Here is a 27,735-nt window from a genome sequence, read left to right on the forward strand (position 1 = left end):
CCCTTTCACTCTTTACATTTTTTCAGGGGTGCTAACAGCTTGTCAAAGGCACAGTAGGTCCTCAAGAATTGATTAGGAAGCAAATTCCTCTGACAAGGAATCACAAGTCACCAGGGCTGGTGACTCCTAATGGAAGTAACAGTCCACAGCTGGGGTGGGCGAGTGCATTTTTACCTGATTGTGCCGACTGCCCACAACCGAAATCACGGCCGTGTCAGGCTGTGCCAGGTGCCTGTGGTCAGACCAGGAGTGCCTGTATGAAGCCGAGCCGTCTTTGCCAGCTTCACCTTCGAGGGCACTTCTACGAGAGAGAAATCAAGTCACTCCCTGAAATGAGAAAACAAGAGGCTGGCCAGATCAATTTCTTTTTAAAAGCTGAACTTTGTTCTTCCTTCTCTGACAAACTGCTATACATACGAGCTCTATCTAGAGTCAGAGAGGCGAGGCAAAACTCTGATAATTAGGCCAAGTAGAGCCCAACACCTTTATGGTTGTGGTTTTTGTTCTATGGCTGTTGAAGGCAGTCTGCAGGGAAAACTGCACTCCAGTGACTGAGTTAGAGTGGGGGAGCTGACCTTGCCACAGTGAAAAACAGGGCTCCTGCAGCACGAACGTAATGAGCTTCTGGAAACCTAGCTTTTGTTGCACGGCTAATTTTTCCAACAAAAGGGAAAGAAACATGCACAGTCACTGTTCTGCTCCGCTCAGGTGGCTGGAGAAGATGGTAGTCCACCTTGGCTTCCTCACCCAGAGTAGGAGGACCAAGCCCAGCAGAGTCAGCTGCCACTGTTTCTTTTCTCTAATCCCCACTTGTCAGTGAGGATGGATAATTATCATCCACAGATAGGGCTGGAGGGGATTTAGACAGAGTCTTAGGGTGGATTATGCAGAACTCTAGTGCTGAGCTCAAGCACTGGCTAATACACAGCTAAGAGGAAGAAGGGGGGACAGTGGGGGTGGAGTGAGGGAAGTCAGAAACCCAAACCTGAGAGGAAGAGTCCCACCTGTCCCCAGGTATGTGGTTGGCCTGTGACTGTCCCATGGGCCTGTGCTGCAGGGCTGGGCTTTGCCTGGCCGAGTTTGTTCCTGATGGTGGACCATGGTGCTCTGTTCGAATGAAAAAAACAACAGAAATCAAGATTTGTATAGTGGTCTGGGAGGTGGCGCAGTGGATAAAGCATTGGATTCTCAACCATGAGGTCCTGAGTTTGATCCCCGGCAGCACATGTATCAGAGTGATGTCTGGTTCTTTCTTTCCTCCTATCTTTCTCATGAATAAATAAATTCTTGAAAAAACAAACAAACAAGATTTGTGTATAAAATACAAAGGCCAAGAAAGATGTATAGGAGACCTGAAACTTCACTGAGAGAGCTGGAACTTCAGGCTTGACTACATCATGCTACATTAATTTTTTCCCTTGGATTAAGTTGTTCTTATAGTTTTAAGGACTAAAACACTTAGATAAATAACTTTAGAATTTTTTTATAACTAGAAGCTAGAGAGTACTCTGAAAGCACAGAAAAGAGTACAAAAAGTGGGGGTGGAAGGAAGAAAAGTAATGGTTTACAGTGAAGCCATGGTGGCCTATGGATTTCCAACACACTGATTCTAGCTGCCGAGTCTGTGTGTCTACAGGGACTTCAACAAGGTGTAATGGACACCTTGCTGTGGAGTGATGTGGGACAACTTGTGCAGAATTTACCCAGAGGACTGTTCTCTCTCTACTTTTAAAGTCAAGTCTTCTGGAATGGAAGACTGGGCTATGAACATTTTAGTTTGGGGTAACTGGACATTTGCTGCTCTTTTATATAACTATTATAAATTTTATTTCCCTAACTAGCTTATCAAGTTACTTTTGCTGGCCTTCCAGTTAGTCTCCTTGCCACTAATCTTGTCTTTAATCTGATTCTAGTCCTAACACATAAATTGGAAAATACCACTCACTGCCTTGCTTAAGATTTTATGCTGACTTTTATTGCTCAAAGGATACTATCCAAATTTGCGATGGAGGCATTCCTGTCTTCCTCCAACTTCCTGTTAAAAAATTTTTTTTGACCAAGCTAACACCCCATATTATGCTGCTATTGAAATCCTACTGTGGGCTGTAACCAGAGATATGATCTTGAGAAGGCAACCTTGCAACTCTTCAAATCTGGTGAGACCTTTCTTAACACATGGGACTACCCACATCTAAGTTAGAGGGTACGTCATTTAACTAAGTAACAGATACCAGATTAGGCTAGGGTTTAGGGTACTGGATACAGGAGTACACATATCCATAAACAAGGGCAATCATATAACTCATAGTGCTCAGTAATGGTTGAAATGCCTAAAGAAGGCATCGTAAATTCTATAATTGATTGGATTTAGACCAAATTAGCAGGACAGCCTAGCAGAAAGGCCTAAAGAAGACAGATCCCCCAAACCTAACTCTTGTTAGGCTTAACAAATGATACTCAACGCCTAAACATCTGAGAGAAAAATCTAAGATAACCAGATAAAGAAAGGACTACAAAAGTTGGATAAGGGCAAGAGACTGGCCCACTTAATAATGGCCTGTTTGGTCAATACCATACTACCTGATTGTCTGGGGCCCTAGTTAGGGAACCCTTGGATTCCCATACACATATGATAGGCCTAGAACTCTAAAGGGTCCCTTTCTCCACTACCACTGGTCGCTTCTATAAGGAACAGCGTCTTGTGGGCTCTCCCAAGTCTTTGGCTCTACCATAAAGCAATGAAGGTGGGATAGCCCCAGGGAGGCTGGGGGTATCCTGCCCTGCCACTTGAAAAAGACTGGTCCTGAAATGAGTGCAGCCTGCAATGTTCCTCAGATGTTGTTGGGAAATTGTGAGGATGTGGTTGAGCTTGGCATGGCTTGACCTGAGGGGACATCTATCCTCTCGCACCCTGCATTCTTGATACTATGGCCTATCTACATAATCATTGTTTTGCCTGAGAGATCCCCACCCATTCCATTCCTTTGATCTATCTTCTTTCTACCCTTGAGACCCTCCCTGCCTGCAGGGTAATATTAATCCTACCAGTTACAACCTTCGCAACACTTGCTAAGGAAGTTTCTACCTTCCCAGCCCCTTTTGCCTTTCTCCGTCCCTTTCCTAGCCATTTCTGTTTCTGACTTGCCACTTCCGGGTCTGCCCTTTCAAAGCCTTAGCTCTCTGATCAATAAAGAATCCAATTGCCTCACCTCCATGAGCTCTGTTCATGAGTCACCTCCCTCATGTCATTGAGTGAGTAGCAGCCTAGGCTGGCTCCGGTCACATTCTCTTCAACCCAGAGAGTATGCACCCAGGAAGAGGCACTCCCACACTAGCCCGGCAAGATGTGACCATGAGCTATAAGCTCAGACCAATAGGGACTTAGAGGTTACACAGGCTCTGGTGCTAAATATAAATATGTATTTATATATGCGCCCTGGAGCAGGTAGATGGAGATATATAGTTAATTTTAGCCATGGAATTTTTTTTTTTAATATAAGAATGGGAACTACTCCCTGCCCTAATCCAACTTTCTAGCTGTTTTCTCTACTCTGACACCATTCTCTCAGACAATATTCTCTCAGTCTATAGTCCTTTGCTCTACCAGCTATTGAAGGGTGCTCATCAGATAATATTCCCATCCAACCTCAGGCTAGTTACCAAACTCAAGCAAAATACTATAGTTGTATGCCCCCAGGAAAATGGTTCTCCTAGCTTTCTGTTACCCTAAAATCCCTAGTCTCATCTGCTCTGATCCTACTTTTTGGTTCCTGTTTATTTATTATTATTTTTTAAAGATTTTATTTATTTATGAGAAAGACAGGAGGAGAGAGAAAGAACTAGACGTCACTTTGGCATATGTACTGTTGGGGACTGAACTTGGGACTTTATGCTTGAGAGTCCAAAGCCTTATCTGTGCCACCTCCTGGACCACTGTTTCCTGTTTATTAACCATCTTGTCTCAACTTAGGTCATGCTACCTTCCAGACACCAGGCTACAGATGCTACCATGACTCTATCCCGACTTCTCTGGGCAGATGACCTCACCAATGTGTCCTGGACCCTCGCATCTCCAGAACTCTGGTCCACTAGGGAGAGACAGAAACAGGCTGGGGGTATGGATTGACCCATGCTCAGTGGAGAAGCAGCTACAGAAACCAGAACTCCTACCTTCTGCTCCCCACAAACAACCTTGATCCATATTCCCAGCAGGGGAGAAGTGATAGGATGAAGATAAGAGGACTCTGTACTCCAGCTCCACCAGCACCCAGAGAGAGAGAGAAGGAAAAGGAGAGGGACATATGGAGGTAGTTATCTTATGATGTTATGATATTATAGCTTAGAGGGGAAGAAGGGATTGAGTCAAAAAAGAAGGGGCAACTATGTATAAATGTGGACAGATAGTTGTAGAGAAGATGTCTGGCCCATGTCTACAACCTTAGGGGAACTGTGGTGGATTGCAGTGGGGAGAGTGAAGATTCAGAACTCTGGTGTTGGGAATGGTGTGGATTCAAACCCCTGTTGACATGTAATTCTGTAATATAAAATTAAAAATAAATGTGGCGCAAAGCACAAGGATCGGTGTAAAGATCCCGGTTCGAGCCCCTGCCTCCCCACCTGCAGGGGAGTCGCTTCACAGGTGGTGAAGCAGGTCTTCAGGTGTCTTCTCTCCCCCCTCTGTCTTCCCCTTCTCTTTCCATTTCTTGCTGTCCTATCCAACAACGAACGACATCAATAATAACAATAATAACCTCAACAAGGCTACAACAACAAGGGCAACAAAAGGGGGAAAAATGGCCTCCAGGAGCAGTGGATTCATGGTGTAGGCACTGAGCCCCAGCAATAACCCTGGAGGCAAAAATAAATAAATAAAATAAAAATAAATAAAAACAAATTTTAACCAAAGCACTTCTCAGCTCTGGCTTATGGTGCGGGCATACCTGGGACTTTGGAGCTTCAGGCATGGAAGTCTTGTACAACCACTATGCTATCTTGCCAGCCCTTCTCAGGTTAGAAGTCTAACCTGACTCCTTAAGCACACTGTCTCCACAGCATTAATCACAGTAGCAGAGTTAGCTGGACCCACCGGTCTCTCCTACCAGACCGTGATCTTGATTATAGAATCATGCCTCATTTATCTTTATATTCTTACTGCTAGAAAATCCTACAAGTCCTTCCATCTTTGCTGCTGAATATGGTCATTTTCAAGTTACCCACCTCTAAATTTGAATGCCTATTACAGAGTTGAATTTTTTTTCTGTCATTATAAATTTATGGTAATAATTAACATAATGGAAGTTGATGAGGAAAATTCTACCAACCAGATGATTGGTAGACAACTCAACCTCTTTATACGTCAAATTTAGGTAGATTTTTTGGCTTCACTAGCATGTCTAAAAGCAAGGAGTATATGACATGAGCGCAGGACAGTAAAATTAAGCCCATCAATTTCGACTTCTCTTCTGCTTTTCCCTAAAGATGAGAGAAGTCACTGTTAGGCAAAAGTTACCACTAATTGGTGTCTGCACTTTGTTATGTGTTTCTTACTGTCTTCTTCAAGATTAAATAAAACTTTCTATTATTGGTATTCTCTAGGTTAGTTCTTTGTTAAAATCTATTCTAGAGGGTTCCCGGAAGATGACGGACTGGGGTTCCCGGAAGATGGCAGACTGAGAAGCTGCTAGTGGCTTGAGCTCTGACCACATCTTCTGGAAACAGTAGGATTTTCTGCCTTTAGTAGGCCAGTCAATAAGGGGTCCTAGCGGTGACACCAAGGAGGTGATGATAACTTAATTTGGGTTAAAATATAGAGTAGGAAAAAAGGGAAAAAAATTTTTTTTTTCTTTTAAATTATTAAGCACACCTCTTCCCCCTTCAACCCCCCCCCCCCCATAACCAGTCCCTGGGGACCAGCTTCTAGCAGGCTCCCCTGCTGAGTCCCTTTCTTTACCAAAATTCCTGTCCCACCAGGGAGTATCATTCATTCTAAGTCTATATGCTTCTGAAACCTCTGGCCTTTTTTCTTTCTAAGTAGCCAACCCCCCCACCTCACCCAGCATAGCTAATTAAATAATTAAAAATAAATAATAAAAAACTCTTTCCTTTCACTGCTCTTTTATGACTGTTCTTTATCTTATCTTTTTCTTTTTTTTCTCTCTCTCTTTTTTTTCTTTTTCTCATTCTTGCCATCCTTTCTTCCTTAATCCTACAGCTTCCAAAGCCACAGGCCTCATCCCCCACACCAACAAACAGTGTGCTTTTTTGAATTCACTGATACACATTTGGGAATTGTTTTGGGGAAGAATTCTGACTCAGAGTTGGACTCTCACTGCGAATATCTCTGCTCAACATCCCTTCCTCCTTTAGCTACCCCTAGAATATACAGCGGATAGTAGATCTCCATGACTGTCTATTTCAGCTATCCTTGTCTAGTCCTGAGGTTTTTTTTTTTTTTTCTTTTTTCTCTTTCTTAACAATCAGCTGCCTCTGATCACGAGATTTGAGGTAATCTGGGACAGGGTTTTTTTGGTTTTTTTTTTACCCTGCTCTATTTTATTATTAATATTACATAAAGGCATATATCTCCCCCCCCTTAGGTTGATCAGAATTAACTCTTAGGGTATCTTTCATTGCTAGGGTAGTGGGCATCTTATCTATTGTGGGAGGAACTTGTCTCGTTACTCCTACCTCCTCTACAGACTCACCCCTCCCTCTTCCTCCTAGCTAATTAAAAAAATTAAATTAAATTAAATTAAAAATAAAGTAATAAAAAACCCTTTCCTTTCACTGCTTTTTAATTACAGCTCTTTTTCTTATCTTTTCTCTTTTCTCTCTCCTGTATCTTTTTTCTTTTTTATCTTGTCATACACTTCTTCCTTCTTCTTTACCTTTCTGAATTTGTGAATTATTTTGGGGAAGAAATCTGACTTAGAGTGAACTCTCTATGTGTGTATCTCTGCTCTACTTCCTTTTCCCCTCTTGTTACCCCTAGAATATACAGTGGATAGTAGATTCACATAACTGTCTATTCTTGCTATCCCTTCTTTCTTTTCTCTTTCTTCTTCACTGGGATTTGGTTACTATTTTTTCACGGACTAAAGAAATTGTTTGGCTAACTGGTAGTGATTAAACTGCTTCAATACTTGCTTCAGTTGCTACTGTAATTCCTGAGGTTGGTGAGTGCAATTGTCATAAAGGTATTTAGTACAGTGTTGCTTGTACTCAAGACACAACAACTGAGGAACAACAGAGCATAATAAAAGAAACACATAAATAAAAAAAATGGGTAGATCAAAAACAAATAAAACTGCTACTCCAATGAATGAAGACAATAGCCCAGAAGAAACTACAAATCAACCAGAAGTAACCATAAATAAGAAAAGTATGCAAGCAATAATAAACTTATTAATCACAGAAATGAAAACAACATTGGAGGAAAGGAATGGCAGTATTAGGGAAACAACACTTGAGACCCCCAAGGAAAATACTGATTATCTTGAGGCAATTAGAGAACTGAAAGCTGAAATAGCTGTAATGAAGAAAGAAGCTGAGGCAAGGGAAAGCAGACTAGCAGAAGCAGAAAGCAGAATTAGTCAGACAGAGGATGAGTTAGAGAAAACGAAGAAAGAGGTGAAAGAGCTTAAAAAGAGATTGAGAGACACTGAAAACAACAACAGAGACATATGGGATGATCTCAAAAGAAGTAACATTCGCATAATTGGCCTGTCAGAGGAAGAAAGAGAGGAAGGGGAAGCAAACATTCTAGAGGAAATAATAGAAGAAAACTTCCAAGACCTGAATAACAGAAAGGACATCAAGATTAAAGAAGCCCAGAGAGTACCAAGCAGAATCAACCCAGACCTGAAGACACCAAGACACATCATAGTCAGAATGAGAACAAGTAAGGATAAAGAAAGGATCCTAAAGGCTGCAAGAGAGAAACAAAAAGTCACATACAAGGGAAAACCCATAAGATTATCTGCAGACTTCTCCACTCAAACTCTAAAAGCCAGAAGAGAATGGCAAGATATCTATCAAGCCCTGAATGAAAAAGGGTTTCAACCAAGGATAATATATCCTGCTAGACTTTCATTCAAACTAGATGGAGGGATCAAAACCTTCTTAGACAAACAACAGTTAAAGGAGGCAACCATCATCAAACCGGCCCTGGAAGAGGTTCTAAAAGACCTCTTATAAACAAGAACATCACTATAATACTGGAAATATACCAGAGCAAATAAAAAAATTTTTTTTGAATGGCACTACAATACATTAAATCCATAATATCAGTAAATGTCAATGGCTTAAACTCACCCATCAAAAGGCACAGAGTTGGGGGATGGATCAGAAAACATAATCCAACCATATGCTGCTTGCAAGAATCCCATCTGTCACAACAAGATAAACACAGACTTAAAGTAAAAGGATGGAAAACTATCATACAGGCTAACAAACCACAAAAAAGGGCAGGAACAGCCATTCTCATTAGATTTTAAATTAAATAAAGTAATAAAAGATAGGCAAGGACATTACATAATGATTAGAGGATCAATCAGCCAAGAAGACTTAACAATTATTAACATCTATGCACCCAATGAGGGAACATCTAAATATATCAAGCACTTACTGAAAGAATTTCAAAAATACATCAATAGTAATACAATAATAGTGGGAGACTTCAATACCCCACTCTCACACTTAGACAGATCAACAAAGCAGAGAACCAACAAAGATACAAGAGAATTGAATGAAGAGATTGACAGACTATACCTCTTGGACATTTTCAGAGTCCTTCACCCCAAAAAACTGGAATACACCTTCTTTTCAAATCCACATAACACATACTCAAGGATAGACCACATGTTAGGCCACAAAGACAGCATCAATAAATTCAAGAACATTGAAATCATCCCAAGTATCTTCTCAGACCACAGTGGAGTAAAACTAACATTTAACAACAAACAAAAAATTATTAAAAGTCACAGAACTTGGAAACTAAACAACATACTCCTTAAGAACCACTGGGTCAGAGATTCACTCAAACAGGAATTTCAAATGTTCCTGGAAACAAATGAAAATGAAGACACAACCTATCAAAATATTTGGGACACAGCTAAAGCAGTACTGATAGGGAAACTTATAGCCATACAATCACATATTAAACACCAAGAAGAAGCTCAAATGAACGACCTACTGCACACCTCAAGGACTTAGAGGAAGAGGAACAAAGGAACCCTAAAGCAACCGGAAGGACAGAAATCACTAAAGTTAGAGCAGAAATAAACAACATCGAAAATAAAAGAACCTGGGAGTCGGGCTGTAGCGCAGGTGGCGCAAAGCACAAGGACCGCATAAGGATCCCGGTTCGAACCCCGGCTCCCCACCTGCAGGGGAGTCGCTTCACAGGCGGTGAAGCAGATCTGCAGGTGTCTGTCTTTCTCTCCTCCTCTCTGTCTTCCCCTCCTCTCTCCATTTCTCTCTGTCCTATCCAACTAGGACAACAACAATAATAACTACAACAATAAAACAACAAGGGCAACAAAAGGGAATAAATTAAATAAATATTAAAAAAAAATTTTTAAAAATTAAAAAATAAAAATAAATAAAAATTAAAAAAAAGAAAATAAAAGAACCATACAAAAGATCAACGAAGCCAAATGTTGGTTCTTTGAAAGATTAAACAAAATCGACAAACCCCTAGCCAGACTCACCAAACAAAAAACAGAGAAGACTCAAATTAATAGTATTGTAAACAATGGAGGAGATATCACAACTGACACCACAGAAATCCAGAGAATCCTGCGAAACTCCTAAAAAGAACTATACGCCATCAAGCTAGAGAATCTGGGAGAAATGGAACAATTCCTAGAAGCATATGCCCTTCCAAAACTGAACCAAGAAGAAGTACAAAAACTAAATGCACCAATCACAGACAAAGAAATTGAAACCATTATTAAGAACCTCCCCAACAACAAAAGTCCTGGCCCAGATGGCTTCACAAATGAATTCTACAAAACTTTCAGATAACAGTTAGTACCCATACTTCCTAAGCTTTTCCATAAGATTGAAGAAACAGGAATACTCCCTTCCACCTTCTATGAAGCCAACATCACCCTGATACCAAAAGCTGATAGGGACAGAACAAAAAAGGAAAACTACAGACCAATATCTCTGATGAACATAGATGCCAAAATATTAAACTAGATCTTGGCCAACCGGATACAGCAACATATCAAAAAGATTGTTCATCACGACCAAGTGGGATTCATCCCAGGAATGCAAGGCTGGCTCAACATCCGTATATCAAAAAATGTTATTCACCACATTAATAAAAGCAAAGCCAAAAACCACATGATTATCTCAATAGATGCAGAGAAAGCCTTTGACAAAATCCAACACCCATTCATGCTCAAAACTCTACAAAAAATGGGAATAGATGGGAAATTCCTCAAGATAGTGGAGTCTATATATAGCAAACCTACAGCCAACATCATACTCAATGGACAGAAGCTGAAAGCATTCCCCCTCAGATAGGGCACTAGACATGGCTGTCCACTGCCTCCGTTACTCTTCAACATAGTATTGGAAGTTCTTGCCATAGCAATCAGGCAAGAGAAAGAAATCAAAGGAATATAGATTGGAAGGGAAGAAGTAAAGCTCTCACTATTTGCAGATGATATGATTGTATACATAGAAAAACCTAAAGAATCCAGTAGAAAACTACTGGAAGTTATTAGGCAATATAGCAAGGTATCAGGCTACAAAATCAATGTACAAAATTCAGTGGCATTTCTTTATGCAAACACTAAATCTGAAGAAGAAGACATCCAGAAATCACTCCTCTTTACTGTTTCAGCAAAATCAATCAAATACTTAGGAATAAAGTTGACCAAAGAAGTGAAAGACTTGTATGCTGAAAACTATGAGTCACCACTCAAGGAGATAGAAACTGATACCAAGAAATGGAAAGATATCCCATGCTCATGGATTGGAAGAATAAATATCATCAAAATAAATATTCTCCCCAGAGCCATATACAAATTTAATGCAATACCCATCAAAGTTCCACCAAGCTTCTTTAAGAGAATAGAACAAACACTACAATCATTTATCTGGAACATGAAAACACATAGAATTGCCAAAACCATCTTACGAAAAAAAAAACAGAAATGGAGGCATCACACTCCCAGACCTTAAACTATATTATAAAGCCATCATCATCAAAACAGCATGGTACTGGAACAAAAATAGGCACACAGTCCAGTGGTACAGAATTGAAAGCCCAGAAATAATTCCCCACATCTATGGACATCTAATCTTTGATAAGGGGCCCAAAGCATTAAATGGAAAACGGAGGTTCTCTTCAATAAATAGTGCTGGGAAAACTGGGTTGTAACATGCAGAAGAATGAAATTGAACCACTTTATCTCACCAGAAACAAAAATCAACTCCAAATGGATCAAAGACCTAGATGTCAGACCAGAAACAATCAAATACTTAGAGGAAAACATTGGTAAAACACTTTCCCACCTACACCTCAAGGTCCTCTTTGATGAATCAAACCCAATTGCAAGGAAGACTAAAGCAGAAACAAACCAATTGGACTACATTAAATTGAAAAGCTTCTGCACATCCAAAGAAACTATTAAACAAACAGAGAGACTCCTCACAGAATGGGAGAAGATCTTCACATGCCATACATCAGACAAGAAACTAATCACCAAAATATATAAAGAGCTCAGCAAACTTAGCACCAAAAAAGCAAATGACCCCATCCAAAAATGGGCAGAGGATATGAACAAAACATTCACTGCAGAGGAGATCCAAAAGGCTAACAAACATATGAAAAACTGCTCTAGGTCACTGACTGTCAGAGAAATGCAAATTAAGACAACACTAAGATACCACCTCACTCCTGTAAGAATGGCATACATCAAAAAGGACAGCAGCAACAAATGCTGGAGAGGTTGTGGGGACAGAGGAACCCTTTTACATTGCTGGTGGGAATGTAAATTGGTCCAGCCTCTGTGCAGAGCAGTCAGGAAAACTCTCAGAAGGCTAGACATAGACCTTCCATATGATCCAGTAATTCCTCTCCTGGGGTTATACCCCAAGGACTCCATAACACCCAACCAAAAAGAGGTGTGTACTCCTATGTTCATAGCAGCACAATTCATAATAGCTAAAACCTGGAAGCAACCCAGGTGCCCAACAACAGATGAGTGGCTGAGAAAGCTGTGGTATATATACACAATGGAATACTATGCAGCTATCAAAAACAATGACCCCACCTTCTCTGACCCATCCTGGACAGAGCTAGAAGGAATTATGTTAAGTGAGCTAAGTCAGAAAGATAAAGATGAGTATGGGATGATCCCACTCATCAACAGAAGTTGAGTAAGAAGATCTGAAAGGGAAACTAAAAGCAGGATCTGACTAAAGTGAAAGTAGGGCACCAAAGTAAAAACCCTGTGGTGAGGGGTAGACATGCAGCTTCCTGGGCCAGTGGAGGGTGGGAGTGGGTGGGAGTGATGGGTCACAGTCTTTTGGTGGTGGGAATGTTGTTTATGTACACTCCTATTAAATCGTAGTCATATAAATCACTAGTTAATTAATATGAGAGGGGGGGAATTAATTGTATGTTTCGAAGTTTTTCAAAACACAAACTGAATCTTTTTAATATATAGGCTGTGTAATTGATATGCAGACTCTCTCAAAAGCCTAGACCAAGTAGATCAGAAGCAACCAATAGCACAGCTATATACAAGATACTGGGTACTGTACAGCAAACCCTAACAAAAGGACTTTTCAAAGTTAACCCAATTACCAAATAATGTGATGATAACATTAACTATCCATTGTCTTTTGGAACCCTAAGACAGCAGGAACCTCACATCTCCACTATAGAGCCTCTACTTCCCCGAGTCCTGAAACCCTTGGATAGGGCCTACTTTCCCGTATGCCTCTCCCAATCCATATCAAAAAATATTGCATCTGCTGATCACAACCTAACCAACACAAAGATTGCCACCTCAACATGCTTCACTTCAGACTGTGTCCAGAGACTTCACGTGTGGAATGACAACCCTTCAGCTTCATTACTCGGGTGAGACCTTTCCTTTCATAATATACTCTAATTTCCTCTCAGGTGGTTCACTTTCTAACAAAGTCCCAAAACCTAGATATACATCAGTTTCTGTGAGAGAGAGCATATGTTCACATGTATCCGTAAACTAGTGCAAAATATATACCTGAAAGCAGAAGTACACTAGAATTTGCAGTGAGTACCCCCCTAACTCTTCCTCTCCACTATTCCAAGCTTTGGGTCCATGATTGCTCAACATTTTGTTTGGCTTCGTATGCTAACTCTCTTTTCAGTCACCAGGTTCCAGATGTCATCAGGATGCCGGCCAGGCTTCCCTGGACTGAAGACCCCACCAATGTGTCCTGGAGCTCAGCTTCCCCAGAGACCCATCCTACTCGGGAAAGAGAGAGGCAGACTGGGAGTATGGACCGACCAGTCAACGCCCATGTTCAGCGGGGAAGCAATTACAGAAGCCAGACCTTCTACCTTCTGCAACCCACAATGACCCCGGGGTCTATGCTCCCAGAGGGATAGAGAATGGGAAAGCTATCAGGGGAGGGGGTGGGATATGGAGATTGGGTGGTGGGAATTGTGTGGAGTTGTACCCCTCCTACCCTATGGTTTTGTTAATCAATCCTTTCTTAAATAAAAAATAAAATAAAATAAAATTCAAGGACTCAAAAAAAAAATCTATTCTAGTTCTCAAACATTCCATAACATGAAACAGCCTACGTCCTCTCCAATATCATCCTTTTAACTCTACTTTGTTTTTTAATATTTTTTATTAGTGATTTAATAACGATTGACAAGATGGTGGGATAAGAGGGGTACGATTCCACACGTTTACCACCACCAGAGTTCCACATCGCATCCCCTCCATTGGAAGTTTCTCTATTCTTTATCCCTCTGGAAGTATGGGCCAAAGATCTTTATGGGGTGCAGAAAGTAGAAGGTCTGGCTTCTGTAACTGCTTCTCCATTAGACATGGGCGTTGACTGGTCAATACATAGCCCCAACCTGTCTTTACCTTTTTCTAGTGGGGTAGGACTCTGGGGAGGTGGTGTAACAGTTCTTTCACTATTTCTGCAGTTAACATCTATGCTGAAATCTTGAATCCCTCAAAATCACTTATGAGTATTGAAATCAATTCCTTCCCAACTACCATTAGAGGCAAAAGACCAGATGGTTCCACTCATGTTGAATACAGGTAACTGAAAACACATGAATTTGTGAAAGAAAAGGAGTAGTCAATCTGTCTCTAAGATGTGGTGAGAACTATGGTAGGGTTAACGGGCACAGAACTTTGGTGGTGGGTGTAGTGTGGAACTACTCCTCTGTAATCTTATAAATTATTATTCAATCACTAATGAAAATATTTCAAAAGGATGTGGAACCTGAAGTGGTGAATGAATTGCTGCAATTTCAAAGTTTCACAGATGTGAAGTTGTTTCTTACAGATGAGCAAAGGAAGTAGTTTCTTCGGGTGAAATCTATCCGTGGTGTAGATACTATTTTGTTACTATGACAACTCAGTAATGACATAATCTTAGAAAAAGCAACAGTAGGGTTTGAGATTTTTTTTTTTTTTTTTTTTGGAAATAAGTCCTACTGTGAGAAAAATGCTTACCAAGTGGTAACAGAAATCTTTCACAAAAGGGTTAATCTATGTAGCAAATTTCATAACTTTCACATTTGAAGAATTTGCTAGTTACCCCAATCTCCACCCTGATAAGTTTTCATCTATCAACACCAAGGCAAGATCCTCTACCAGCAAAAAGATTATGCCTTGCTGAAGACTCAGAAGGCGGTCAGGGGGAGTCAAGATGGCTGCATGAAGACAACACCTAGGCTGACTCTCTTCAAGAAAATGCCATTAAAAAAATATTTATGTACAAGAGGGGGGCAGGAAAGGAGGGGGGGTGGGAGAGAGAAAAAAAGACAGACTTCGATTAGAGCACCACTCAGCCCTGGCTAGGAATTGAACCTAGGACCTCAGGGCGTCAGACATGCAAATCTTCAATGTTCTAACAAACTGAGCTATCACCCCAGCTCAGGGTAAAACTTTAAAAAAATACAGTAATAAAGTATTTCTAAACCAAAAATTTTTGAGACATAACGCTACTGTATAGTTAGATGTACTCAGAAATCAAAAATGTATGTGATTTGTTTTATTATAGTGGTCTGGAATTAACCACTCAGTATCTCTAAGATGTGCCTATATAAATATATGAGAGACATAGCAAGAACAGAGAAGAAAGGAAAAATAAAGAATGAAGACCTGAAAACTTACTAAGTTTGAAGACTGTGGGGAAAAATGGGACATGAATACAGATTATAGTGCAAGGGATTTTTAACATCAAAGATGTTAACTCTGCTGTTTTTGACTTCTTGTTAGTTTTGCAGACTCAGAGAAAATGAGGTGAACATTATGTAATGGTTACCTTGTAATTCATAAACAAAGAACATGATCGGGTGCTATTCAAAATGGCTCCTAATTAGAAGTTTTTAATGATCAAAAGGCAGCTTTAAAGCAAGGCAAGACACTAAATGCATTTTATGCCCTATTTACTAGCCGTTCTACATCCTCCCCTTTGCCCTCATTTATACAGCAGCTGCTCAGAACAAAGTCCTGCCCCAGAGGAAAGGCACACTGTGGCACAGGCCTGACATGAAAGGCTTGATCTCAGCACTGATTTTCTTTGAACTTTTTGCAGGAGTTTCTCTCAAGCAGAGGCTTACGACATTAGTTTAAGAAAATCTGATCTGAAAAGTACTACTCATCTCCTTCACTTCTCAAGCTTGCTTCTCATGCAGATAATAGCCACCACTCATCAGCTAGATTCTTTCTCCTGAGCTACTGACAACTTTACAATAAACTGTCTTCTAAATTCATTAAATGGAAAATAAAATTAAAAAAAGCGACTTCCAGGGTACATAATGGGCTCTCACTGGGATGGCTGACAAAAGGGGAGAAGGCCACTGTCTTCTGCTGGTGCTGTGGCCAGCTCCACAGCAGACTGGGAAAGGCGGGATTACTTACTGGATCCTTACCTTCTTCAGCAATGACTGTGAGTGTGACAGTGACCCCAGCATCTTTAATCAGCTGGACAATGTTATCATGGGACAGTTCAATAATGGACTGTCCATTTACTGCAGAGATATGATCTCCAACTTTCAGCTTTCCACAGCGGTCAGCGGGACTTCCTTCAATGACACGGCCAATTTTATGAGGGATAACTATGAAAGCAAATTTCCGGATTTCCCAATTACTTAACATATTACTGATATCACCATCTTTACTATTATTATTATCATCACCATCTTCATTACTTAAATACACAACATAAAACATCAGAGAAGCTTCTTTTAAAATATAGTAAAAAAAAATTAACTTACACCATCAGCTTAGCGAAATTCAAGTATTTTCACATAATCTTCCATAGTTTGGCCACAAATATACTCTTTACATTCATAGCATTTAAGCCTGTGCTATTTTCTACTTGAGAAACCTTCCTCAACTTTTACACTGTCATCTTAGTAACCCTGTGTAAAGTACCTCACTGATATTTATGTATCTCACCACTCAGTGTTTCTTGTTTGCTGTTGGCTATTTAGGATGCATCAAATTTTTGGCTAGTTTAGAAATTGCCCCAATGAGGCTGTCTTTGGTTTTACTGAAAGGGTGCTTACTCTCCCAAGGGACTACATGAAAAATGTCATTCACTTTCAGTTTTAGAACTCAGAAGTTACTGGTCAGAAATACAAATACAGTAAAATGACTGACATTAAAATAAATCACATTAAGTTTACAGAGCAAAATTAATCCCTTTTATTTATGCCATCCTGTGTTTTTAGAATTAGGAAAACTGAATGGAACTAGAACATTCAATGTTTAGTGTCACAGATAAAACTCTACCCTGAATGCACAAAGATGAGTCTAATGAGTTTTCAAAGCCAGCCCAATGCAGACTGTTTATGATATCTAACTCACCATGCTAAGGGCTTTCTTAGACTGTTAAGGCAATTTGTTGTTTTAGACACTCAGGAAATGTTGTCAAAATCTTTTTTAAAAAAGATTTAGCACAAAGAGCAAGGACCGGCATAAGGGTCCCGATTCGAGCCCCTGGCTCCCCACCTGCAGGGGAGTCGCTTCACAGGCGGTGAAGCAGGTCTGCGGGTGTCTGTCTTTCTCTCCCCCTTTGTCTTTCCCTCCTCTCTCCATTTCTCTCTGTCCTATCCAACAACAATGACATCAGTAACCACAACAATGTTAAAACAACAAGGGCAACAAAAGGGAAAATAAATAAATAAAAAAGATTTAATAAAGGGAACTTATGTTTTTGCTCTGTTCTCTGAGACCCTTCTTGCTGAGGTCAGTAACTTACAAAGCACCTGAGCTCCTGCTGGAAACTGACTGGTATTGTTATCTTAAGATGGCATTATGCCTAGTTTCACTTCCATAGTAAGATGAGCGTTGTCTCACTAGTACTCCTGAGTCATATGAGGAGTATGCCAGGGACATTTTTTAACAGTCCTTCATTTGGACTGAAGTTATTCTTGGTCGTGATTTATGTCTCCATGAATAGTGCTGCTCTGTGGGTCTTTTAAGATTATACAATGAGGTTTTATTTAAAAACAGAAGTCAATGTTGGAAGGAAGTGCCTTTTAGTTTTGAATTATATCAAGCACTTATTATGTCATTTCCTTTACAAGCAAAGTAATTAGGAAAGCAGCAGAGCAATATGGGCTGTGTCCTGTGCCAGGTGGTATGAGCTGGTTCACTGATAGCAAAACAGGTGCTACATCAGAGCCATATGGTGGCCTGTGGTGACCTTCTAAATCAATACCTTAATTATTCTCCTTCTTAGGAAAGATTTATTTGTATACAGGGTTCACTCTAGATCCCCTGAGAAGAAAATCATTCAACAACATGGGCTTATGGGAAGAAGGTTGTTCAGAGTTGGGAAAACATTAAAGGAAAATAGTAATAGGTAGAGTGTGAGTGGTACCCTTCTCATCATATGAGCAGTACAGTTAAAAGGATTGTCACTGGGTTTTCCAAAGGATTAGCTAGCTGCCTGGTTAAAGGCAGGTAAAAGCAGTCAGATGCTCCCAGAGGGCTAGAGAATGGGAAAGCTACCATGGGAGGGGGTGGGTTATGGGGATTGGGTGGTGGGAATTGTGTGGAGTTGTACCCCTCCTACCTTATGTTTTTGTTCATTAATCCTTTCTTAAATAAAAAATTAAAAAAACTTAAAAAAAAAAAAAGCAGTCAGATTGTTACTATCTTGGCAGTTCCAGCAGTCCCCCCCAAAACATTGAAAAATAGTAAACAAGGGAGTCGGGCGGTAGCACAGCAGGTTAAGCACACGTGGCACAAAGCACAAGGACTGGCTCAAGCCCCCGGGTCCCCACCTGCAGGGGAATTGATTCACAGGTCTGCAGGTGTCTTTCTCTCCCCCTCTGTCTTCCCCTCCTCTCTCCATCCTATCCAACAATGATGACATCAATAACAATAATAACTACAACAATAAAACAACAAGGGTAACAAAAGGGAAAATAAATAAATATTTAAAAAAATAGCAAATAGACCAGTAAAAAATAATAACTTCTGAACATTTTCTGAATGAACTGGGAAGTGTTCAAGGTGACCTCTTCCGACATAGCAGGAAGTTCTGCCTCACTGTCACTGGTGTTGAAGTCTATGGGCATTTTCCTTAGAAAGTTTATTGTTTACATTAACCTTTAGTCTAAATCTGTCTCAGAGTTGTTGAGATAAACTTTATTGCTCTTAAAAGTTTTTTTTTTCTTTTTTTTAGGAAAAGACAGGACAGGTACAGGAAATGTTCCCGTCCTAAGCAAGTCCTTTGCAGCCAGAGCTGAAAACCATATGGTAATATGGTAATATCAAAGAAAAACACAACATAAAAATAAAACCAAGTCAAGTTCTTTGCATCTGAAGTAGAGAGGCCTTTTCTCAGTACTGCCTTCGGGTAGCACTTAAGCTAGCTGCACCAACTTGGAACCTTGTTATTTGAAAAAATTCAGTGGGAAAGAATCTCAGAATTTCATGTCTGTGGAAGCTGTTTTTGCTACAAATGGTACCAGAAAACAACCTTAATAATAATAAGAAGAAAGAAACAAACAAGCAAGCAAAAAAAAAAAAAAAACATATTCCTAGACCAGGTTCATAAAGAATGAACTGACGGGCAAATTTCCTACCTTTCCACATGTGCTAACTCCTTTCTGAATCTAGCCGTCCCTGCTATGCCTTAGTTTGCAGCAGCAGCCCAGTCTCTGAAAGCTCCTCATCCAAGTTCCCCCTAGGACCCTCCTCCTATCTGAGATGAATGGAGTTCCACAGAGAATGTCTACAGAGCTCAGCATTTTGTTGAGCATTTTAGTGAAATTACCAGTTCTGGTTGTGCCCTATGACTGAAAGTCTCAAGTTCTTTATATAAAATCCATTGAGAAACTACATCTAATTTACCATTCAGGCTGATAATTAATGAGTTACAAGCACTCTTTTCCTGCTGCACATGAGCTGCTGCCTCAGTCTGACATTTTAATTGGGTTTTCTTTCCCATCTCATTATTTGAATATCGATAAACTTTTTGAAGTTCCTTTTAAAAGAATCAGATGTTGACAAACAAACTTATAAATAACACTGATGGCAATGGCAACAAAATCTACAACAAACAGCACCAGCAGCTAACATTTATTGGATCCAGACCATGGACTTGACTGCACTACCTCCTTGAATCCTCATAGTCATGAGACACAAAATGTATTTTGCCCAAGACCAGATCACTAAATTTTTTAATCAGTTACTAAAGTCACAAGCTGGCTCTAAATCTAAGTTTGTTTGACTACACAGTCCAACACCTAATGACACCATTTAATATAGAGACTGAACATCTATGATAATCAAAAACCAAGGTATTAAAAACAACATAAGCAAAAAGTATAAGAATATTAATTTTTTGAAATATAAATGTGAAAGGCATATATAAAACATTTATTAAAATGTTACATAATAGAATAATTATAGCCATATAAGTATACAAATGATTACTCAAATACAACTAGTATAACTTATTTTTACTTAGCTACTCTAAATTGCTTAGTTTACAAGCATTGGATTCTTCCCTAATATCTATAGTGCTAGAAAAGAACTATCTTCAATATAAAAGGTGGTTAGCATTTTTCACACTGAATAATAATCTGCCACTGTATCTGTTAACATGAAAACTTGGGACTATTATATGGTGTGAGAATGGGACAGCGGATATCTAAAACAATCATTTGTTGTGGTTCTTTTTTGATTCCCATTGGTACAAGATAAACTCTACCTAGAAGCTGCTTGCTTTTATTTTTCTGACACAGGCCATACAAATGTCCTCACATCAGTGGCAGTTCCAGTTCCTAGGGTTACCATAGCAACTGCCTTGGGAAAAATGGAAACTAGTCTTAGTGAGCAGTGACCTGATACTATAGTAATAACCCAACCCATGTTACAGCATCTTCTTTCTTTATACAGTTGCATTAATTTGAATAAGAGTTTTGCAAATTAATTGGGTTCACAATATTTTCCTGAAAGTGTTTTTCAAACTATGTATTTCATAACGACATAATCTAAAAGAGTCTCATGATCAGACATAATCAAATCTACTGACAAAAGCAGCAACACATTTCATGTGTTTTACCATTTGGCTTGTAAAAATATAGTTATCAGACAAGCATAAATCCCTATTTTCTGGCCTTCATTTAGACTTTGTATTTACGGATGACTACTGTTAGAAACATTAAAGCATTTAATTTGCTGAATCATAATATGTGGTAAACATACTGGAAGTAATTCTTCATTGTGGTAATAAGTAATATTTTATTAGACTTTGTTTAGGATATATACACATATGTCTTTTTTTTTTTTTTCCTCCAGAGTTATTGCTGGGCTCAGTGCCTGCACCATGAATCCACTGCTGCTGGAGGCCATTTTTCCCCCTTTTGTTGCCTTTGTTGTTGTAGCCTTGTTGTCGTTATTATTGTTGTTGTTGATGTCGTTCGTTATTGGATAAGATAGAGAGAAATGGAAAGAGGAGGGGAAGACAGAGAGTGGGGAAAGAAAGATAGACACCTGCAGACCTGCTTCAATGCCTGTGAAGCGACTCCCTTGCAGGTGGGGAGCCAGGGGATCGAACTGGTCCTTGGCACTTTTCGCCACGTGCGCTTAACCTGTTGTGCTACTGCCCAACCTCCACACACATGTTTTATAAATATATATATATATACATACACACTTTTCTTCTTCTTCTCCAGATAGAAAGACAGGAAAAGAGGGAAAAACACCACAGCACCAAAACTTTGCCCATTGTGGTGGGGGCTGAGCTTGAACTTAGGTCCTATGCAGACCATATACCTTCCTAAGTGAGCTATTTTGTGAGTTTTATTCAGAATATTATGTTAATGTTTGAAGGTTCTGACAAAAAAAATCCACCTCTTGATGAAACATATATAAAAGATAAGAATGAATGTCTTTTACATTCCAGGTAATTTTATAGCTAGAACATGACAGGTATTATTCAATAGCATAAAAGGACTATTTAAGACATATATGGGTCACAATTATTCTATCAATAGGTTTTATTTCCCTCCAGTTGCTTGTAGCATTTAATTTAGTTCTGCACTGACAATCTATTCTACATATGTGTGTGTGTGTATACATACATACATACATATATATATCCACAGACTATGCCTCCATTAAAAAAACATTTAGCACTGTACTTTCATTACATCGATTAGAACAGGCACCTGATAAACTATCACAACATAATCTTGATTATATTGCTGACTCTTTTTCTATTGACTGTGACATGATAGATGAACCTTCAATCTAGTTTGAATTCAGGTTACCTAATTATGAAAAGAAAGAAAATACCTGTCATCCTTTAAATGTGTGTAAAGCAACTTATACATAATTCCTAACTAGCTTCATAAACATCAGAGCAAAACTCTGAAAACTGAGGCTGCCAGGTGAGAAAAGGGGTTACAGCAGCTCCTACCTCCTGGAGGTGGTTTGTTTTTGGAGGTGAGGATGACAAAACCGAATCCTTCATTTTCTTTCCGTTGTAAGACAATGTCATAGGGTTCCTGGGCAGCAGGTCTAGCTGTGCCCTCTGCTCGGTGCAGGCGGGGAGAGCCATTCTGTGATGATATGAAGGCTTGAGAGCTATCCTCTTCAGGGGGTTTCTCTATAATAAACACAGTCAGTTTCAATATTTCTCCAGCATCTTAATTTCTGATGCCTAAACTATTTGTGTGCTAAAACCTTCTCACAAGAAATCATTTAGTTTCTAATTACATAAAGAAAAGTGTGGCTGGGGAGATGGCTCAATTGGATTTACATGCCTGACCTTCCCAGTTACGTTCCCAGCACTACATATACTGGACTGTTTCTCTCTCTCTCTGTCTCTCATGTGAAACAATCTTGAATGTGATAAAATAGATCTAATAAGGGATAAAATAGAAAAACAATCCCCAAACTATTGTACTTATTGTTGAATGTAAAACATTAATTCCCCAATAAAAAAATAGTACTAATAAAAAAAAAAAAAGGCCAACAAAAGGGAATAAATATTTAAAAAAAGAATAGGGAAGCTTCCAATGGGGGGCGATGGGATACAGAACTCTGGTGGTGGGAACTGTATGGAATTGTACCCCTGTTATTTTACAAACTTGCTAATCACTATTATATCACTAATGAAAAAAAAGAAAAAAGTCTATCTGGAAATGGTGGAATCATGCAAGCACAAAGACCTGATTTTCCATTAAAAAAAAAAAAAAAAAAGAAAGCAGCTGTAAAAAAAAAAAATCCCCACCCTGTCCCCCCATGAGCTCTGGAGTACAGAGGTGGGCAGCACTATGCCATCTTAAATACTCTCCAAGTATTTAATTGGGACTATATACAAAATCACCTAGCTTTTTCTTTTTTAAAAGAATTTATTTATTTATTTATTAATGAGAAAGATAGGAGGAGAGAGAGAAAGAACCAGACATCACTCTGGTACATGTGCTGCCAGGGAGTGAACTCGGGACCTCATGTTTGAGAATCCAATGCTTTATTCACTGCACCACCTCCTGGACCACCAAAATCACCTACGAGTTTTATTGCTTTCATGACATTTGCTAGTAAAAGTTGTTTTTTTTTTTCCTTGAAACTGTTTCATCAAGGCTTTCAACCTTGACCAGTAATTTTAACAAAAGTTGGTAATGAGGAATAACAAAGCGAACTTCCTTTTAAAAGAAATTCTAAATATAACTTAGTGTAGTGAGTGACATTTTTTTATTTCCGGGAGGTCACTACATCAGGATAGACAGACTACCTACTATAGACTGAGAACACTTTCCCATCTACATTGGGTATGTCTTATGCAGTGTGTTTTACAACCAGTTTCCTGGCTGATGACATCAGATGAATTACTATTAGTAGTCCTTACTACTCCCCTTTTATGGCCCACATGGAGCACAAATCAAGCTGACCACATGAATAGCAATAAATAAATAAATAAATAAATAAATAAATAAAGTTATTTGCAAATGGGCAGTTAACATACATTTACTTTTTTTTCTACCCCTATTTAAGGATGAAAAAGAATGACACAAGCTGGTGCTAAATGACTGAAAGTGGGGGCAAGACTCACATCATAATTTGATATAAAGTGATTATCAACAACCACAGCACACTGTCACTGAAGAAAACACACTTACAAGGTCTCCTTTGGCTCAAAATCTACATGATTCTGAGACTATGCTCTAGAATCTCAACAAAATGCCACCAACATCAGACCATTAATAAAAAACAAGGCTGCATTTTTCCCTCTGTATAATGAATGGTTAGAAAATCAATTACCTTAAATATTTCCAATAACATCAAACTACTATGGAACTTTTTCACAATTTTGACAAAGAGTGAAGGCCCAAGCGTATATATACTATCACCATTTTTTTACTGTGTGCAAAAAAAAATACACTAACTCCAGCACAAATGTGACAACACAGCTTTAAAATATGCTAGCATATCTAATAGCCTAGTACTAGCAGAGGTAGTCCTCTACAATGGATATCATAATAAAAATACAGAGCCCCACTTTATGTATGTATGTATGTATGTATGAATGTATGTATGTATTTATTTTCCCTTTTGTTGCCCTTACTGTTTAACATTGTTGTGGTTATTGACGTTGTTGTTGTTGAATAGGACAGAGAGAAATGGAGAGAGGAGGGGAAGACAGAGGGGGAGAGAAAGATAGACACCTGTAGACCTCCTCCACCGCCTGTGAAGCGACTCCCCTGCAGGTGGGGATCTAGGGGCTCGAATCAGATCCTTAAGCTGTAGGGCCCCATTTTTAAGACACATCAAATGTTTAAGTCAACAAATATTTATTCTCTCTGCAGCAGGAAACTAAAGTTATAAAAATTCTTAACTTCATGAAAGAAGATTCCACTCTTGTTCTATGTTGTAAAGACAGTATTTACAGCATAGTCTTATAAAGATTAAATAATCTTACATGTCAGAAATGTAGTGCGCATTCGATAAATGCTAAATTGTACTACGCTCATAGTAGAGGTATGTTGCAATATATTAAGTTGAAGAAGTATAGTATTTGAACATTTGAGAGTTTATCAGGACTCAAATCTTTTGTTCAGCTAACAGGTTATCTTGGTATGGGGCTGAATAACTTTATATTTGCCTGTAACAAAAGATAATCCCATTTTGAAATGTTGGCAGTATTCATCAATTATTACTGTAGTCTTAATACAGAGGGCTCAAGTTTGTCTTTTTCTATGCAGTGTTCTATTTCTCAATGCGTCAGTCTTCTATGACCTTCCAGAGTAATGCCCTCCTTGGATTAAACCAAATGGATTATCTCATGAAGTGTTAAGCTTAATAATGTAACATGTCAAAGCACCTAGAAGTTCTTTGCTTCTTTTTAATTAGGCAAATCAGGAATCAGTTCACATACCACCATAGAAAATCTTTCTTCTGACAGTGAGCAACACATGGCCATTTCGAGCGGCAGTCGTCATGAGGTCTAAGACTTGTTTGTGTGACTTCCCTTTAACAGGAATGCCATCAATGCACATAAGCTCATCAGCTGCTCGAAGCCGACCGTCTTTCTCAGCTGCTCCCAGAGGAATGATGGCCCCAATGTATATCTGATAAGATGAAAGTGTAGGTCAGTCTATATTAATTTACCAAAGTCAGCTGCAGAGTAAGGACCTCTTAACTTAGACTATGCAGACAAACAACTTTTTCCCAGGTTAACCATGAAAATAGTCCTATTTGAGAAAGATATTTTAAAAAGTGACCATTCATTTGGGCGGGGGAGATAACATAGTGGTTATGCAAATAGACTCATGCCTGAGGCTCCAAAGTCCCTGTACCACTATAAGCCAGAGCTGAGCAGTGCCCTGGTTAAAATAATAAAAATAAATAAATAAATAAATAAGTAAAAGTGACCATTCTCCAAAACAACTTCAAATAACCAGAGGGCATCGTTTTTCTGGATTCTCAGAGATAAGTAAAAATAAGACAGGAAACACAAAATTGTTCAATAACTTAAAAAGTACACCAATTCCTCCATCACTATAAGACAAAGATATTCACAAAATGCAGTTCTGTAGGGTAGCTGTCAAAATAAAAGGGCTGGATAGCTAACTCAGCAGCTGTGGTATGGTGTATGCCTTGATGTATGTGCATGTGGGTTCTAGCTCTGGCACCACAGGATAAAGCACTGGTGCTGTGGTTGTCTTGTCTGTCTGTCTGTCTATCTGAATGAAAAATATGTCAACTGGAGTGGTGAAATTGCATATGCATGAGGTCTTTGGCTCTCCAAAACAACAGTAAAACCTATTGCAGGCCACTAGAGAAATGGGCTATTCTATTCAATTCTTGCAGCAGCTGAGATAGTTCTTATGATACTTTACCACATATGGCCAAGAACAAAACTGGTATGTACAGTAGAGAAACATTTCTTGTTCCCAAATCTCAAAGAAATAAATGCTTAAAGGGAACAGTGTAGCCCAAGGTTGATTTGCACTTAAGTGAAAAGATCTAGTTGATCCTACTCACCAGCAATTAGAATGCAATACTAAGGTGATTCTGAATGTTAGGGTTACCTTCAGAGCTACAGACACCTGACATTAGGAGAAAGGCTACCCCATGTTGTTTGAGACAAATTCATAAAATGTCTTAGAGAATACTATGGTATCAACAAAATAGGGAACAATCAAAGATGTCTTATATTGGATTGTCAGAAAAGGTATGTCATATTTTTTCTATGCAAAAAGGCGCCAATATTTGTCTTATAGAGGGCATCCTGCCTTAAGATTTGTCCTTGAATTGGAGTACCACACCAAAGTTAAAGACTTTTTTTGGAGGGGTGTCTTCAGGTCCACCTTAGGAGGGTGAGGGTAGGTAAAGAGACCTTTGGTAGTGGGAATGTGTAAAACTATACTACTAATAACTTATATTCTTATAAATTATTTTAATTCAATATGTCAGAAAAAAATAGATTGAATGTTTCAAGTTCCTTAACTGCTTAGATTTTAGTTGTGAGTATATATATTTTTTAGTCTAAGCACTTAAGTTTTCAAATTTGTAAACTAACTGAATCCTGATACTGAGTTTAAATTGTTTAAACAATTCTAAAATTAACTTTTTTAATACTAAGATTTGTCCTTGTACATCATAATTAAATATGACTAGTTAGAACACATTTTATACTACACAGACCAAATATTCCATACAGAAATAGAAAAAGGACCATCATTTTATTTATTTATTGTAGTGCTGAAGCCTCATGCATACACACAATAACAGCTTTGAGTCCTTTTCATTTATTAACATTTCAGAAAGAAGATAGAAAGGGAGAGAGTCAGCAGTACCAAAGCTAGAGTGCACCCATCTGGTGGTGGGACTTGAAACCAGGCCTACATTTTGGCAAAGTATGTACACTGTCAGGTAAGCAATCTTCAGGCCCCTAGTCCATCATTTCAAAATATTTTTGTTAGTCATCTAATTCCAGATATCATAACAATATAGTCTTTCTTGATATGATATAAGGGAAAATTTGAATACACTCTTGAATTCAACAAAGTGGAAAAAAGATTCTAAGTATATTATTTTGCCATTTAAACCAAGGGAAAAATTAACTTTATGTGAGACTTTTTTTTTTTAATTTTAGCTTTTCTTTTTCTTTTTTTTAAAGATTTTATTAATTTATTAATGAGACAGATAGGAGGAGAGAAAGAACCAGACATCACTCTGGTACATGTGCTGCCGGGTATTGAACTTAGGACATCATGCTTGAGAATCCAGTGCTTTATCCACTGCACCACCTGCCGGACCACACTTTTTTTTTCCCTTATGAATGAGAGGCCATGTGACCTCTCTGTCACATGTGGTACATCTAGGCTTATATGCATCTAAGATCTGTGCTCTGCTATTCAACTTCTTCCTTAGAGCAAAACTCTAGGTCCCTTCCCCTCCCCTCCCCTCCCCTCCCCTCCCCTCCCCTCCCCTCCCTTCCCCCTCCCCTCCCCCTCCCCCTCCCCTCCCTTCCTCTCCTCTTCCCTTAAGACATTTG

At 39.0% G+C, this 27,735-nt stretch overlaps 1 protein-coding gene across 2 annotated transcripts in view; it reads right to left on the bottom strand.

Moving 5' to 3' along the window:
• The window catches only part of MAGI3 (membrane associated guanylate kinase, WW and PDZ domain containing 3), a 251,234-nt gene that overhangs the window by 11,507 nt on the left and 211,992 nt on the right, over nt 1–27,735 (bottom strand). For both annotated transcript variants that reach the window (XM_060201858.1, XM_060201859.1), the window contains exons 14-18: nt 25,111–25,303; nt 22,150–22,338; nt 16,136–16,321; nt 1,005–1,107; nt 175–301 (exon numbers count right to left, since the gene is read on the bottom strand). In XM_060201858.1, coding sequence (XP_060057841.1) covers nt 175–301; nt 1,005–1,107; nt 16,136–16,321; nt 22,150–22,338; nt 25,111–25,303 — 798 coding nt within the window. The remainder of the gene's footprint in view (nt 1–174; nt 302–1,004; nt 1,108–16,135; nt 16,322–22,149; nt 22,339–25,110; nt 25,304–27,735) is intronic.

Source organism: Erinaceus europaeus, chromosome 11 (genome assembly GCF_950295315.1).
Source record: "Erinaceus europaeus chromosome 11, mEriEur2.1, whole genome shotgun sequence".
Classification (NCBI taxonomy): domain Eukaryota; kingdom Metazoa; phylum Chordata; class Mammalia; order Eulipotyphla; family Erinaceidae; genus Erinaceus; species Erinaceus europaeus.